The sequence below is a fragment of the Rhinatrema bivittatum genome, chromosome 9 (genome assembly GCF_901001135.1).
Source record: "Rhinatrema bivittatum chromosome 9, aRhiBiv1.1, whole genome shotgun sequence".
In the NCBI taxonomy this organism is placed as follows: domain Eukaryota; kingdom Metazoa; phylum Chordata; class Amphibia; order Gymnophiona; family Rhinatrematidae; genus Rhinatrema; species Rhinatrema bivittatum.
The window spans coordinates 3,361,869-3,376,807 of NC_042623.1; the positions used below are offsets into that span (position 1 = coordinate 3,361,869).

The window sequence follows — 14,939 nt, forward strand, 5'->3', positions numbered from 1 at the left end:
AATTTCGGAGTGGCCTTGGAGGGAACGGAGGCAGGCTGCACGGCTCGGCGCACGCCGGCTGCCCAAAATCGGCAGCCTTGCGCGCGCCGATCCAGGATTTTACAGGCTACGCGCATATCTTATAAAATCCAGCGTACTTTTGTTTGCGCCTGCTGCGCAAACAAAAGTACGCGATTGCGCAGTTTTTAAAAATCTACCCCCAAAACTATTGCAGCTCTTACTGAATGCAGTGACCCGCTTAATATCTGGTAATAAGTGGAGGGACAAAATGTAGTGAATCATGACTTCCCGTTGCTAAATCCATGCTGGATCATCCCCATTAAGTCTTGTTTATTCAAATGCTCAGTAATTCTGAACAGTTTACATATAAAAACATAGAAATATGATGGCAGAAAAGATCGTATGGCACATCCAGTCTGGCCATCCATCCAATTAATTTAGCATTATAATTCTCATCACTCCCTCAGAGATCCCTATGCTTTCTTGAATTCAGATAGGGGCAAATCTTTAAAGGTACGTGCGGGCTGCAGATTTGTTCGCGCAACCCGGCGCGCTTGTTATAAAATCCAGGGTTGGCGCACGCAGGGGGGTGCACAATTGTGCAACCTGCACATGCTGAGCCGAGCAGCCTGTCTCCGTTCCCTCCAAGGCCGCTCTGAAATCGGAGCGGCCTCGGAGGGAACTTTCCTTCCGCGTCCCCCCACCTTCTCTTCCCCTATCTAACCCACCCCCAGCCCTACCTAAACCCCCCTCCTAACCTTTATCCATTCCCCGGCATGGCGGCTGTACCAGAGGCCTCGGTCCCGCCCCCGGGCCGGAGCTCTGCCCACGGCCCTGCCCTGGAATGCCCCCTTTTGCAAGTCCCGGGACTTATGCACGTCCCAGGGCTTGCACGCGCCGCCGAGCCTATCTTGCACGCAGGGGCAACTTGGGGCAGGTTTTTGAGGTTATGCGCGTATCTTATGCTTATCTCCACCATTTCTACTTGGAGGCTGTTCCACATATCCACCATCCTCTCCATAAATAAATATTTCCTAAGATTACTCCTGATTACCCCTTTCACCCTCATTTCATGACCCCTTGTTCTAGAGACTCCTTTCCATTAAAAAAGGTTTACCTCCCGTGTATGGAAATCTTTGAGATATTTGAATGTCTCTATCATATCTCCCCTATCTCGCCTTTCCTCCTGGGAGTACATGTTTAGATCTTTAAGTCTCTCCCCATGTGCTTTAGAACAAAGACCACTGACCATTTTAGCAGCCTCCCTCTGGAGCGACTCCATCCTGTTTATATCCTTTTGAATTATAAACCCTATTCCAAGTGAGGTCTCATCAGGGACCTATACAAGGGCAATATACAGTAACTAACCATTGTGGGTGTCCTGGAAAATATACCAGATTTGAGAACCTCTAGTCTACAAGAATAAATCATTTATCAAGGAATGTTACATAATACAGTCGGTGTTTCTTGGGCATACAAAAACACTGGTGAACATTACCTAACAACAAAAGAAAGATACAATTCTCTTCAATATAGGGAAAATATCAAAGTTTCTATGTTTCTATATATCTATAAAGTCATGGTAGAATATATCCAAAAACAATAATGCTCATCATGTTTTAGTACCTAAAGACAGTGTCTGATTTATCATTTTTCCCATAGGCAAAAACCCAGGAGATCACCTGTTTATAAATGTGGTGTCTAAGGCTCTATTTTCAAAAGTGATCAAAATATGGGGGTAGCTGGACGAGTGGTTTTCATTTCTTGGCCTTTTGCACATTTCTTTTGAGTAGGGCACAATTCCTAAGTTTATATAAATAAAACTGCTCATGTGCGTCTATTTACACATATGTATGGGGTCATGCAAAATTGCTTCTGTATTTTATAACATGCGTGAATACAACATGCACGGTTATACAATCCGAGTACATATGTGCACACAAATGCTCGCACACGTAAAAACCATGAGCTGCGTAAGTTTGCTCTTATCCGGAAAAATATTGGCATTTAGCTGGATAAGTCTGAAAAACACTCCATGTCCATCTAATTAGCAATTTTCAGCCTTATCCAGGTATGCAAGATAGGTTCAAATTTGTCTAAGGCGCTACTTAGCCAGATAAATCAGAATTTAGCCAGATAAATCAGAATTTAGCCAGATAAGTGTGCGCAACTGATTTAACCACGTATTTGTTTTTCCAATTTTAAAAACATACACGAGTAGATTTCGCTTGCATTATTTAGATGCATGTATCCTCTGGAAATTGGCTTTTACACACATAAGTCAGGGGATTTTCTAACATGTGTGCAGCAATGAAATTACCATTTTTAACAATTATTGAACAAGACCCTAAGGGTACAAATGGTGGAAATAAGTGCACATTTTGTTTTAGCGTGTTTTTTTCACTTTTAAAAATACAGCCACCAATGTTTTATAATTATAGAATATCCAAGTTCTTTTTTAAGAAGGCAAATTGAGTTAATTTAAATAAAACTACAAATGTGTACTAAAATTGATTTGTGTTCTCACCTACTTGAAAGAAATTAACATTTCCTATTCTATATCATGCTATAAAGAGAAATTTATATTTAATTTATACACAAGGTAGAGGAAGATCAAGCTGTTCAATTCCTGTATTAGACAAAACATATAAATTCAATTGCATTTTCTACCTTCGACTTCCATAAGTCCCACTCCTGACTGCTTTACTGGTTCTTGTCCATTTTGGCTCATCTTCCCTCTGTAAAAAATAATTTTAAAAACATTTCATATGTGATACCAGAATACAAAGTATAAAGATATCACAAACAAATTTCTATCCCTGGACAACATGGTACAATCCAGAAAGAGAGGACCCCCTGTGTGTTACAGCCCTTGCGGTAGCATCCTCTACAGGTTTAGTAGGCTTGCTTTCGTAGGAGTATCTTCAGTAGGGGAGTGGTTGAGTGACGGCAGTGTTCAGGTGTGTATATGTGTGTGATTGTGGTAGTGTCCTCCTCATCTTTAGTGAGCTTGCTTTAGTAGGAATATGTTCAGTTGGCGAGTGGTTGAGTGACAGAAGTGTTGGGGCGTGTGTATTTGTAGAAATGTCCTCCTCAGGTTTAGTGAGCTTGCTTTAGTAGGAGTATGTTAAGTTGATAAGTGGCTGAGTGACAGGTGTATTAGGGCGTGTGTATGTGTGTGTTTATAGTAACGTCGTCCTCAGGTTTAGTGAGCATGCTTTAGTAGGAGTATAATCAGTTGGCATGTGGTTGAATGCAGGAGAGTTGGGGTGTATGTGTGTGTTTGTGGTAGCGTCATCCTGAGGTTTAGTAAGCATGCTTTAGTAGGAGTATGATCAGTTGGGGAATAGTTGAGTGACAGGCATGTTGGGTTATGTGTTTGTGTGTGTTTGTGGTAGCATCCTGATGTTCATTTGGTGAGTGGTTGAGTGACAGGAGAGTTGGGGTGTGTGTTTCTGGTAGTGCCTCCCTCAGTTTTAGTGAGCTTGATTTAGTAGGAGTATGATCACTTGGTGATTGCTTGAGTGATGGGAGTGTTGGGGTGTGTGTATGTGTGTGCTTTTGATAGCGTCCTCCTCAGGTTTAGTGAGCCTGCTTTAGTAGGAGTATGTTCATTTGGTGAACGGTTGAGTGATGGGAATGTTGGGGTTTGTGTATGTTTGTAGTAACATTCCCCTCAGGTTTAGTGAGCCTGCTTTAGCTGGAGTATGTCCAGTTGGTGAGTGGTTGAGTGATGAGAGTGTTGGGGTGTGTGTATGTGTGTGCTTTTGATAGCGTCCTCCTCAGGTTTAGTGAGCTTGCTTTAGCAGGAGTATGCCCAGTTGGTGATTGGTTGAGTGATGGGAGTTTTGGGGTGTGTGTATGTGTGTGTGTTTTTGATAGCGTCCTCCTCAGGTTTAGTGAGCTTGCTTTAGCAGGAGTATGTTCATTTGGTGAGTGGTTGAGTGATGGGAGTGTTGGGTGTGTGTATGTTTGTAGTAACGTTCCCCTCAGGTTTAGTGAGCTTGCTTTAGTAGGAGTATGTTCATTTGGTGAGTGGTTGAGTGATGGGAGTGTTGGGTGTGTGTATGTTTGTAGTAACGTTCCCCTCAGGTTTAGTGAGCTTGCTTTAGCAGGAGTATGTCCAGTTGGTGAGTGGTTGAGTGATGGGAGTGTTGGGGTGTGTGTATGTGTGTGCTTTTGATAGTGTCCTCCTCAGGTTTAGTGAGCTTGCTTTAGCAGGAGTATGTCCAGTTGGTGAGTGGTTGAGTGATGGGAGTGTTGGGGTGTGTGTATGTGTGTGCTTTTGATAGCATCCTCCTCAGGTTTAGTGAGCTTGCTTTAGCAGGAGTATGTTCATTTGGTGAGTGGTTGAGTGATGGGAGTGTTGGGTGTGTGTATGTTTGTAGTAACGTTCCCCTCAGGTTTAGTGAGCTTGCTTTAGCAGGAGTATGTCCAGTTGGTGAGTGGTTGAGTGATGGGAGTGTTGGGGTGTGTGTATGTGTGTGCTTTTGATAGCGTCCTCCTCAGGTTTAGTGAGCTTGCTTTAGGAGGAGTATGCCCAGTTGGTGATTGGTTGAGTGATGGGAGTTTTGGGGTGTGTGTATGTGTGTGTGTTTTTGATAGCGTCCTCCTCAGGTTTAGTGAGCTTGCTTTAGCAGGAGTATGTTCATTTGGTGAGTGGTTGAGTGATGGGAGTGTTGGGTGTGTGTATGTTTGTAGTAACGTTCCCCTCAGGTTTAGTGAGCTTGCTTTAGCAGGAGTATTTCCAATTGGTGAGTGGTTGAGTGATGGGAGTGTTGGGGTGTGTGTATGTTTGTAGTAACGTTCCCCTCAGGTTTAGTGAGCTTGCTTTAGCAGGAGTATGTCCAGTTGGTGAGTGGTTGAGTGATGGGAGTGTTGGGGTGTGTGTATGTGTGTGCTTTTGATAGTGTCCTCCTCAGGTTTAGTGAGCTTGCTTTAGCAGGAGTTTATTCATTTGGTGAGTGGTTGAGTGATGGGAGTGTTGGGTGTGTGTATATGTATGTTTGTAGTAGTCATGGACAGTGGGTCCTAGGGACTCCTCCAGTATGGAGTTGGTCCTCCCCAGATTCTCTGCCCTTCTTCCCACTAAGGAAAAGGCCCAAGGCAGATGATTGGAGTTCAGGTGATTATTTTACTCTGAAGAATTGGCAGGAATGAGGTGTTGGAGAAAAGGTGATTCTTTCCTTTGTGATGGAAAAAAAACCTGGAAAAGAAGGTGAAAGAGTGACCCAGAAGGAAAAGAGCCCAAGGGAAGACCAAGGTTTGGAGGAAACCAGGAAAACCTGCACATTGCCAGAGGGAGAGATTCAGGACGACGGGAAACCAGTACCTGAAGTTGAGAGGTGGTGAGTAGCTCATGAGGCCTGGTGTGAGTGGTCTCAGGAGACAATTGAGGATGAGAGCTCCATGTCCCCCGGAAAGAGAGCGAGCAAGGGAGGATGAAGGGGGAGTCTGTGATAAGGAAGGTGATTATAAGTTCTAGGTTCTGTTCAAGAGCTGAGTGTGAGTATCGGATTCCAAACCTAGGAAGCTAGATAGTTTTTTTTAAATATGTATAATATATTTTGTACTCTGACTGTGCATCCCATGAACTATGAATATTTAGTATGGATTGTTTTACCCCCTGTTCAGATGTACATAATTGCTGGTCAGAAAAGTCAGAAAAAATAAGTTAGGAGTTTGGATAAGCCGCTGAGTGATGTGACTTTATGCCAGCACTGATTACAAACTAAGGGGACGGGATTCATGGAGGGGAGGATAGGCATGAAAACGTAGTCTGCCCTGCTGTTTCTAACAGGGTCCTGTTCACCATCTGCATGATCCAAAATTGGCAAACTCACAAAATAAATAAGAGATATTGATCCTCACCATACGGGGATAGAGCTTTTCGATATTTAATGTGTGCAATTATTGAGGTTACAATAATATACTATCTTACTTGTAAACAATCAGAGCAGTTTACCGAGGAAAGTACATTCATAATTAAAACAATTATCTTACACCACATATAAAACGCAGCAATACAACTCTCTATACTGTAAATATGTATACACACGCACGCACGGGCATAATAACTATCACATACAGAATCTTAAAAATAATAACTGAATTAATGAAAGTAGCTTCAATTTAAGTGAAAAAAAAATCACATAAGGTCACTATTCAAAAAATACGCCAGATGATTATGTGAGACTCTGCTCCTGTGCCAACACGAGTGCAAGAGTTACTCCGGTCCCTCCATCCAAGGGGACAGGCAGAGAGGTTTGGGGGGCCTTTCCCATGGAAAGGGAGAGGTTTGAGGAGCGTCCTGTCCTTCCAGCAGTGGTAAGAAATGTCTTGGGATTGCAGAGTGTGAATTCCTGAGGGCACGGTGAGAATACGACAAGGTTAGCCTCAGGGAAGAGAGGTTTTCCCAGGAGAGTGCTTTAGAAATCAAAGTCAGAGGATTAACCTTTGAGGAAGTTCAGAGTTCAAAACTGCCCAATAGAGGAAGATCCTGAAGAGTTACTGATTGATACAAGGAATCAGCCAGAGGCACACGTGAGTGTGAGAAGTGAGAGATTTCAGTGAGCGGGAGAAAGAGAGAGTTACCAGAGGAGAGCCAGGAGAGGAGGGCTCCTTACCTGCCAGGGTGTGCAACACTGCATTACTGTGAGAGACAGAGTTAAGATTTGTGACTTGGTGTCCTAACTCTCCTTATGCTGCTGTGTATTCGGTTTGTATCCCATCAGTCAGCAGTAAACACATTTAGTTTTGGACAACAACTTTGCTGTGCAGTGTGGTGTGTTGTTTTTTTTATTTTGACTGAACTGGTATGCAGAACAGCCCCTAAAAACAGAAAGCACTAAGGGCCTTGAAAAACTGTTTATTTTCCCCCATGTGCAAGAAGGAACTGGGAAGTATGGGATCTGCCCCTGGCCATGACCGTCCTAGTGAGCCATTGTGCCTGGGTGGAAGTCAGGGCAGGGGCTACATAAATAGCCCTCAGATCGTCAGGATACATTACCCTGAGTGCCACTTACACATTAAGGGAGTAATTTTGTGTAAAACACTGTTTCATGGACTTTTACCCGGGGTAGTGCCTGTAAAAGCCCACTAGGAAGTGATTTTGCAGGTATTTTTATGCGCAGTTGAAAGAAATATTCCTGGGGATGGAACTGGGGCAGGGAAATCATTTACGTGTACACTTGACATTTTGGAAAGCATACACACAAACGCCCAGGCCCACAATGTCCTCCTGTTCCCAAGCTGCTGTAAATGTGTGTGCCTATGCCATGCGAAGGTTCATGTGCACCCGGGCTGAAATCTGTGTCTTCCTTCTAAATGTGGACTTCCGTCTTACGCGGGTTATAATAAAATTACCCTCTAAAGATTTACTGCTAATTTATCAAGGCTGTTTCTCATCTGAAGAGGATTTGTCTCACCTCCAAACAGGAAAATAGAAGGAATGTAGGGAATGCAAAGAATTTTTAATTCAGCTTTTAAGTAACTCACATTTTATAAGTATTTCATTCAACGCTTTATGATTCTGTGACAGCATTACTGATTGACTTATTGGCGAATGGGTTTGGCGCTATTCTTTTATATGGCTTCTTTGTCGGCTCACAATGAATCCCTTTAAAGAATAGAACATATAAAATGTAGAATATTCACAATATCTCTTAAATTAGGGCCAAAATTAAACCGAATGACGAGGAATCATTAGAGCCAATGGAGCTCTTTAGTACTTGATGGTTATGGTATAATCATTGCCTCGATTCAATGTGAGGATTTCTCTAGTCATTTCTTTATCTTTATTTTTCTTGCATGTCCCACCAAAAACAACATGAAAACGTGAGGGCTACAGACATCAAAGTGGCACAAGATCATCTAAATCGGCAGTGCCTAGTCCGAGACACAACGAAGATGAGAACAGGCAGCGAAAGACTAGCCAGATACTAAGAGTGCCTATTTGGCATGATTTATATATGTTATCTTTCAGATATTATTCATTTTAAAGTGATTTGATTATTTTAATCATTTTGTGCTGTTTAATTTTATACTTTTGTGAATGTCTGATTTTATTTTTATGCCGTTGTCAATGTTTTTTACATTTCAGGCTGGTGAGCTGTATCAGTTTGTATATTTGTCACATGTTCATTCAATTTATGTTTTTTACTGTACATTTGATGTTTGCCTTGTGTGCCACCTTTGCTTTCTGTGAATATGCAGCATAAATAAATAAATAAATGGAGGTGCGAATGGCATGGTTACATCAGGTTTTTCTGTTTGCACGGAATTTGTTATAATAGCAGGGACCTGGGAAAGAAAATCTCAGCTATCGTCGCTATCCTCCTTGTTCTTCTGGCCAGAGAAACGTCTCCACACAGATTTGCATATCATCTCACAAGCTTGCATCTTATCAATATGTCCTTTGATTGTAAACTATAATTAAGAATAATTCTTGCCCCTGCTGCAGATTAAACACATTTGCTATTTGTTTAATCTGCAGCAGGGGTAAGAAGGAAGGTGAATAAAGCATTAATCAGTTGGAAGACCGCACAGTGCAATGCTTTTGCTTAATTTCTGATCCTTCTTGCTGGATTTAGCTATTTTGTCAAGTTGCAGCAATGCAGATAACAGACAGGACACGCTAGAATCTCAAAACTGGGTCTACATTCTCCTGATTCTCATAAGACACCATTATCAGGCGACTTAATGCAAAATGTGTTCAGATGCCGTGCAGAAGGAAAAGCTGTGTAATCACGTGCAAGTAATATAACCTATATCCTTTCTCTTTATGTTCAAAGCGAGCCTTACATTTTTGGAACAGGAAACTGAGTACTGTCCCCTACGGTGCTGCTTCCTTCACTGTCCATGCTGTAGCCGCTACCAAAACTGCTGGCAGATGAGGTGGTTGAGACGGAGGATTCTGCAGCTCTGTGAGATGTAGGCCTTGCTGTACAGAGGAAAAAATGTGTCAGCAAAAACTTTGCATGAAAGTGCAGATAGCAAGATGCATCGCCACAAGAAACGTGCTGTAGATTTACTGTACTGTGCTATTCCAGAAAACAGTGATAAACATAAGAAACGCGCTGCAGATTTACTGTACTGTGCTATTCCAGAATACAGTGATAAACATAAGAAACGTGCTGCAGATTTACTGTACTGTGCTATTCCAGAATATAGTGATAAACATAAGAAACGTGCTGCAGATTTACTGTACTGTGCTTTTCCAGAATACAGTGATAAACATAAGAAACATGCTGCAGATTTACTGTACTGTGCTTTTACAGAATACAGTGATAAACATAAGAAATGTGCTGCAGATTTACTGTACTGTGCACAGTGATAAACATAAGAAACGTGCTGCAGATTTACTGTACTGTGCCAACAAAACAAGCACTTTACTATTCCAGAATACAGTGATAAACATAAGAAACGTGCTGCAGATTCACTGTACTGTGCTATTCCAGAATACAGTGATAAACATAAGAAATGCTGCAGATTCACTGTACTGTGCAATTCCAGAATACAGTGATAAACATAAGAAACATGCTGCAGATTCACTGTACTGTGCTATTCCAGAATACAGTGACAAACATAAGAAACGTGCTGCAGATTCACTGTACTGTGCCAACAAAACACTTTGCTATTCCAGAATACAGTGATAAACATAAGAAACGTGCTGCAGATTCACTGTACTGTGCCAACAAAACAAGCACTTTACTGTTCCAGAATACAGTGATAAACATAAGAAACGTGCTGCAGATTCACTGTACTGTGCTATTCCAGAATACAGTGATAAACATAAGAAACGTGCTGCAGATTCACTGTACTGTGCTATTCCAGAATACAGGGATAAACATAAGAAACGTGCTGCAGATTCACTGTACTGTGCTATTCCAGAATACAGTGATAAACATAAGAAACGTGCTGCAGATTCACTGTACTGTGCCAACAAAACAAGCACTTTACTGTTCCAGAATACAGTGATAAACATAAGAAACGTGCTGCAGATTCACTGTACTGTGCTATTCCAGAATACAGTGATAAACATAAGAAACATGCTGCAGATTCACTGTACTGTGCTATTCCAGAATACAGTGATAAACATAAGAAACCTGCTGCAGATTTACTGTACTGTGCCAACAAAACAAGCACTTTACTATTCCAGAATAAAGTGCAAAGGTAAGACGGGATGGTCACACTGCTGAACCCAGTCAAACATTTCCTGACACAGAGTAAGCGGGATTTCAGCATTCTTACAGCCTCTTTAAAGGGTAATTCCATAAGAGCCCTGCATGGAAAGTGCACGCAGAAATCTGCATTGAGATCGGTGCTTGGCAGGGGGTGTAAATGTGCACATGTCCATTCTTTCAAACTGAGGCTGGAAAGCCTTTCTAGTGCACGCATAAAGTTGTCTGCATTCACTTTCCAGGGGAATTAGTCCATTTCTGAGTGTAAAACAGCATTTTCCATGTATTAATGCATTTTTAAAATGAACATCTTTCAGTGACCTGGATAATTGCCAAGTTTTAAATATCTTTACTTATCCAGATACATTTCATCACATTACAGAGAGGAGGAGCAGCTTGGGTACAAATCCCACTGCCTCAGGTACTGGGGACAGGGGAACACCTTCGCTACCTGAATGTAACTCACCTTGAGCTTCCAGGGGAAAAGTGTCAGCTACAATTTATCTGGGTGGGGGCATTCCAGGATGGCGTTAATTTGGCCAAATAGCTTGTCCTGCTAACTCACATATTCAGAGATAGTTGAATAAGTTATTTGGCCTAGTCCAGATGTGGCCAAGAGCAGGGTTAAAGTTTTGGGAAAGATGTTCCTGGATGACTCCAGCCTTAATTAGTAACATAGAGATCCCATATTGCAGGTCTGCCAGCCTGGTCTCCTCCTTCTACGCCAGTTGAACATGTTGCCCATTGCAGTCAGATTCTCCTCCCCCCCTAGCCCTCTACAATATGCTAAAATTATAGCAGGTCCCAAAAGCCTCCCCTGAATTTACAAAATACAATTCTAATGTAGGTCCCTTCGAAATCCCCCTCCCATACACCTTACCTAGAACCCTCCCCACCCCCGAACTCCCTTACTACTGCTGAAAGCTCAGTGCAATCATCCAGAACCTGGCATGTGCCGCATGGCTTTGGCAGGATAAGGTACCTGATGTGCTGTCAGAGCCATGCTGGATGCGGCGGGAGCTGGATGCACTGGGAGGTGCCTGGAAAAGCCGCTGGATGCACCGGGAGCTGGGTGGGAAAGCCGCTGGATGCACCGGGAGCTGGATGTGCCAGGGACTGGATGTGCCAGGGACTGGATGTGCCAGGAGATGGCTGTGAAAGCCGCTGGATGCACCGGGAGCCGGATGTGCCGGGAGATGGCTGTGAAAGCCGCTGCATGCACCGGGAGCCGGATGTGCCGGGAGATGGCTGTGAAAGCCGCTGCATGCACCGGGAGCCGGATGTGCCGGGAGATGGCTGTGAAAACTGCTGCATGCACCGGGAGCCGGATGTGCCGGGAGATGGCTGTGAAAACTGCTGCATGCACCGGGAGCCGGATGTGCCAAGAGCTGGACGTGCCGGGAGCCGGATGTGCCGGGAGATGGCTGTGAAAGCCGCTGCATGCACCGGGAGCCGGATCTGCCAGGAGCTGGATGTGAAAGCCGCTGCATGCACCGGGAGCCGGATGTGCCGGGAGATGGCTGTGAAAGCCGCTGCATGCACCGGGAGCCGGATGTGCCGGGAGATGGCTGTGAAAACTGCTGCATGCACCGGGAGCCGGATGTGCCAAGAGCTGGACATGCCGGGAGCCGGGAGCTGGATGTGCCGGGAGATGGCTGTGAAAGCCGCTGCATGCACCGGGAGCCGGATGTGCCGGGAGATGGCTGTGAAAGCCGCTGCATGCACCGGGAGCCGGATGTGCCGGGAGATGGCTGTGAAAACTGCTGCATGCACCGGGAGCCGGATGTGCCAAGAGCTGGACGTGCCGGGAGCCGGATGTGCCGGGAGCTGGATGTGCCGGGAGATGGCTGTGAAAGCTGCTGCATGCACCGGGAGCTGGATGTGCTGGAGATGGCTGTGAAAGCCGCTGGATGCACCGGGAGCCGGATGTGACGGGAGATGGCGGTGAAAGCCGCTGCATGCACCGGGAGCTGGATGTGCTGGAGATGGCTGTGAAAGCCGCTGCATGCACCGGGAGCCGGATGTGACGGGAGATGGCGGTGAAAGCCGTTGCATGCACCGGGAGCTGGATGTGCTGGAGATGGCTGTGAAAGCCGCTGGATGCACCGGGAGCTGGATGTGCCGGGAGCTGGCGGTGAAAGACGCTGCATGCACCGGGAGCTGGATGCGCTGGGAGATGGCTGTGAAAGCCGCTGCATGCACCGGGAGCTGGATGTGCCGGGAGCTGGCGGTGAAAGCCGCTGCATGCACCGGGAGCTGGATGTGCCGGGAGATGGCTGTGAAAGCCGCTGGATACACCGGGAGCTGGATGTGCCAGGAGATGGCTGTGCCGGGAGATGGCTGTGAAAGCTGCTGCATGCACCGGGAGCTGGATGATTAAATCGAGCTCCTGCCAGTGCTAATGGGATTGGGATCTTGGTAGAGTGAGAGGGTTCAGTGAGGGTTTATGGAGGCCGGGTGCAAAGGTGGGCTTCATCAGTGGCCTACCTCAAAACTATATTTTGAGAATTTGGGTGGAGGGAGAAGGGTCTTTTGGGCTACAGAACTGCTATGTTTTGTGCAGATATTGAGGGGCTTGCAGGGAAATGGTGCATCTGACCGCGATGAACATTTGTTTCACTCGGGTGGGGAGATAGGGTATCAGACCAGCAGGCCTACTAACTGTTTACTTTTAATTTGGGATTGCAACATAACTGGCCATATTTTTTGGATACCGTGTGCTGCTGAACTCTCAGGATTAGCCAGGGAAAAGCCTGCAGGCTGGACTCTGGCAAAACTCTTTGTAAGCTTCTTTATTGCTGAATTATGGTAAACAAAACAACTTAGCTTGTTTGTGCAGTTCAACAAAATAATTGTAGCTCACAGCTCGCTTTCTCAAGGCTCGTGCCTGGGCCCTGGCCTCTTATCCCCGCTAGCCGTGATCCACCCTAGCCCAGAATCACGGAGGAGCGGTACAGATAGCTGTAGCCGGTCCATTCAGGTATTCTGAGGGGATTTCTTCTTCAGGATAAGGTTAAAGTAATCCGGGCACTCTGAAACCTAACTGGTGATGTTCACACACAGTCGGTTAGACTTCAACGTTATCTGCCTATGTACACCCTGATAACGTGAATATTCCCGATCAGTTATCTGGCTATGTACACCCTGATAACGTGAATATTCCCAATCAGTTATCTAGGTAACTATTGATTACAAATGGACAAAATGAAAATCTTCTGTATTTACCCCAAAATGCTTATGGGGTTCTGAACCAGAATTAAAGAGGCCACCAGCCTTAGGGATGTACCTAACTTTGCAGAGAGTGAGGTTTTCCGTCTCTCTCTGCTTCTATTAATAGCACTAGCGGTGAGGTTCATTTTTAGAATCACGTTCCTCTTAATTATTAATTCATTTTTTCTGCATTTTAAGTTTAAGAATTAGGCGTTAATTAGCTGCAGCTTTCTGATTATTCCTGTGCAAATGAGAACACTATTAATGATCCTTCAGGGAGGATAATTCTGAAAGTGATTTATGCAGGTAAAAGGTGTTTCTCTAAAGTCCCGGGGAGGGCATCCGTAGCCTTTACAAATCTCTTGTGAGAGGAGGGACAGGGAGCGGATAATCAGCTTTGTTGTATTTCTGTGGCATTTGGGGGGTTATTTTCAGCGCCTGTGCATCTTTTCTCTTTGCAAATTCTCCCTCTATTTCACCTGCTCATGAGCGTGGCTACTTTCTGTGACACAATATACGGGCTCTGCTCCCAAGAGCGCCGCTCCAATATGCGGGAAGAACAACAAAACTACCTCCCTATTTCTGTATATTTATTTATATTGCATGTTTGCTATTGAACCCTGGGTCCTTACTGGGGGAACAGAAACATGTAAATCTAAAATGTGACGTGAAATTCTCCTCGCACTCAAAGCAGGTGCAAGCGATTGTCAGTGCTTTTTACCAGAGCAAGCTTCAAAGTGCAATGGGATCGTGCCAGATCACAATCTCAGAACCTTTTGGAAGATGGAGGCGTCGATGACCCCTGTCTCACTAAAAAGTAAATGCAAACTATTGCTTTCAGAATTGCTGCAAACCCCGTAGATAACAGGTAACGCAGTCTTCGTCCCGGTGTGGACAGATTAAAATCTGTCCTGATGAAAGAATGCAATGCACACCTCGTTATTTATTGTACATGAACCATAGGGTCCTTTGCTGTCCATCACTCTTATTTCCTCTGCCACTGATTCCCTCGCTGGCTGAGAGCCGGAGGTAACTCTTCTCAGAGACTTCCCTCAGTACCGTTCTTCTGCTTCTAGGGATTGCTCCAGTAGTGGCCGTCCCTTTTCCCCCTTCCTTGACCTTGAGGGTCACCTTCACAGAATGCCCAAGCGCCATAGGACAGGAGACGAACTGAAGTCTCAGTGGATGATGTTACATCTTATCAGAAAGCATCAAATGCACTTCTTAATACAATTACAATCACATAATTATAAAACAGATTAAATAACCAGGCCACCAACATCTTTCTAAAAAGTAACAAAATAATATCCAGAAATAAACTTTCTTAATAGGTAACGTATAAATCTGCAGCCCACGGTTTGATTCTTCCAGCAGTGCCTCCGTATTGGCACTATTGACTGCACTTGCTTTTAATATGGATATATTGCCCTCTCTCAAGGACTCCTCTGGTGAGCCTTATTCAGTCAGGCATTGCGAGAAAGCCGCTCTCACTAGGGCTTGTGCAATCTCCCCCCTCGTCATTGCCATTCATTTCACGAGCTCTTCTGA

The 14,939-nt window shown here is 44.6% G+C and overlaps 1 protein-coding gene across 1 annotated transcript in view; it reads right to left on the reverse strand.

Annotated features, from left to right (window-relative positions):
- Nucleotides 1–14,939, reverse strand: part of PCLO (piccolo presynaptic cytomatrix protein) — a 351,707-nt gene that overhangs the window by 64,251 nt on the left and 272,517 nt on the right. Inside the window, exons 15-16 of the mRNA XM_029615912.1 lie at nucleotides 8,803–8,941; nucleotides 2,671–2,738 (exon numbers count right to left, since the gene is read on the reverse strand). Of these exons, the coding sequence (XP_029471772.1) occupies nucleotides 2,671–2,738; nucleotides 8,803–8,941 (207 nt within the window). The remainder of the gene's footprint in view (nucleotides 1–2,670; nucleotides 2,739–8,802; nucleotides 8,942–14,939) is intronic.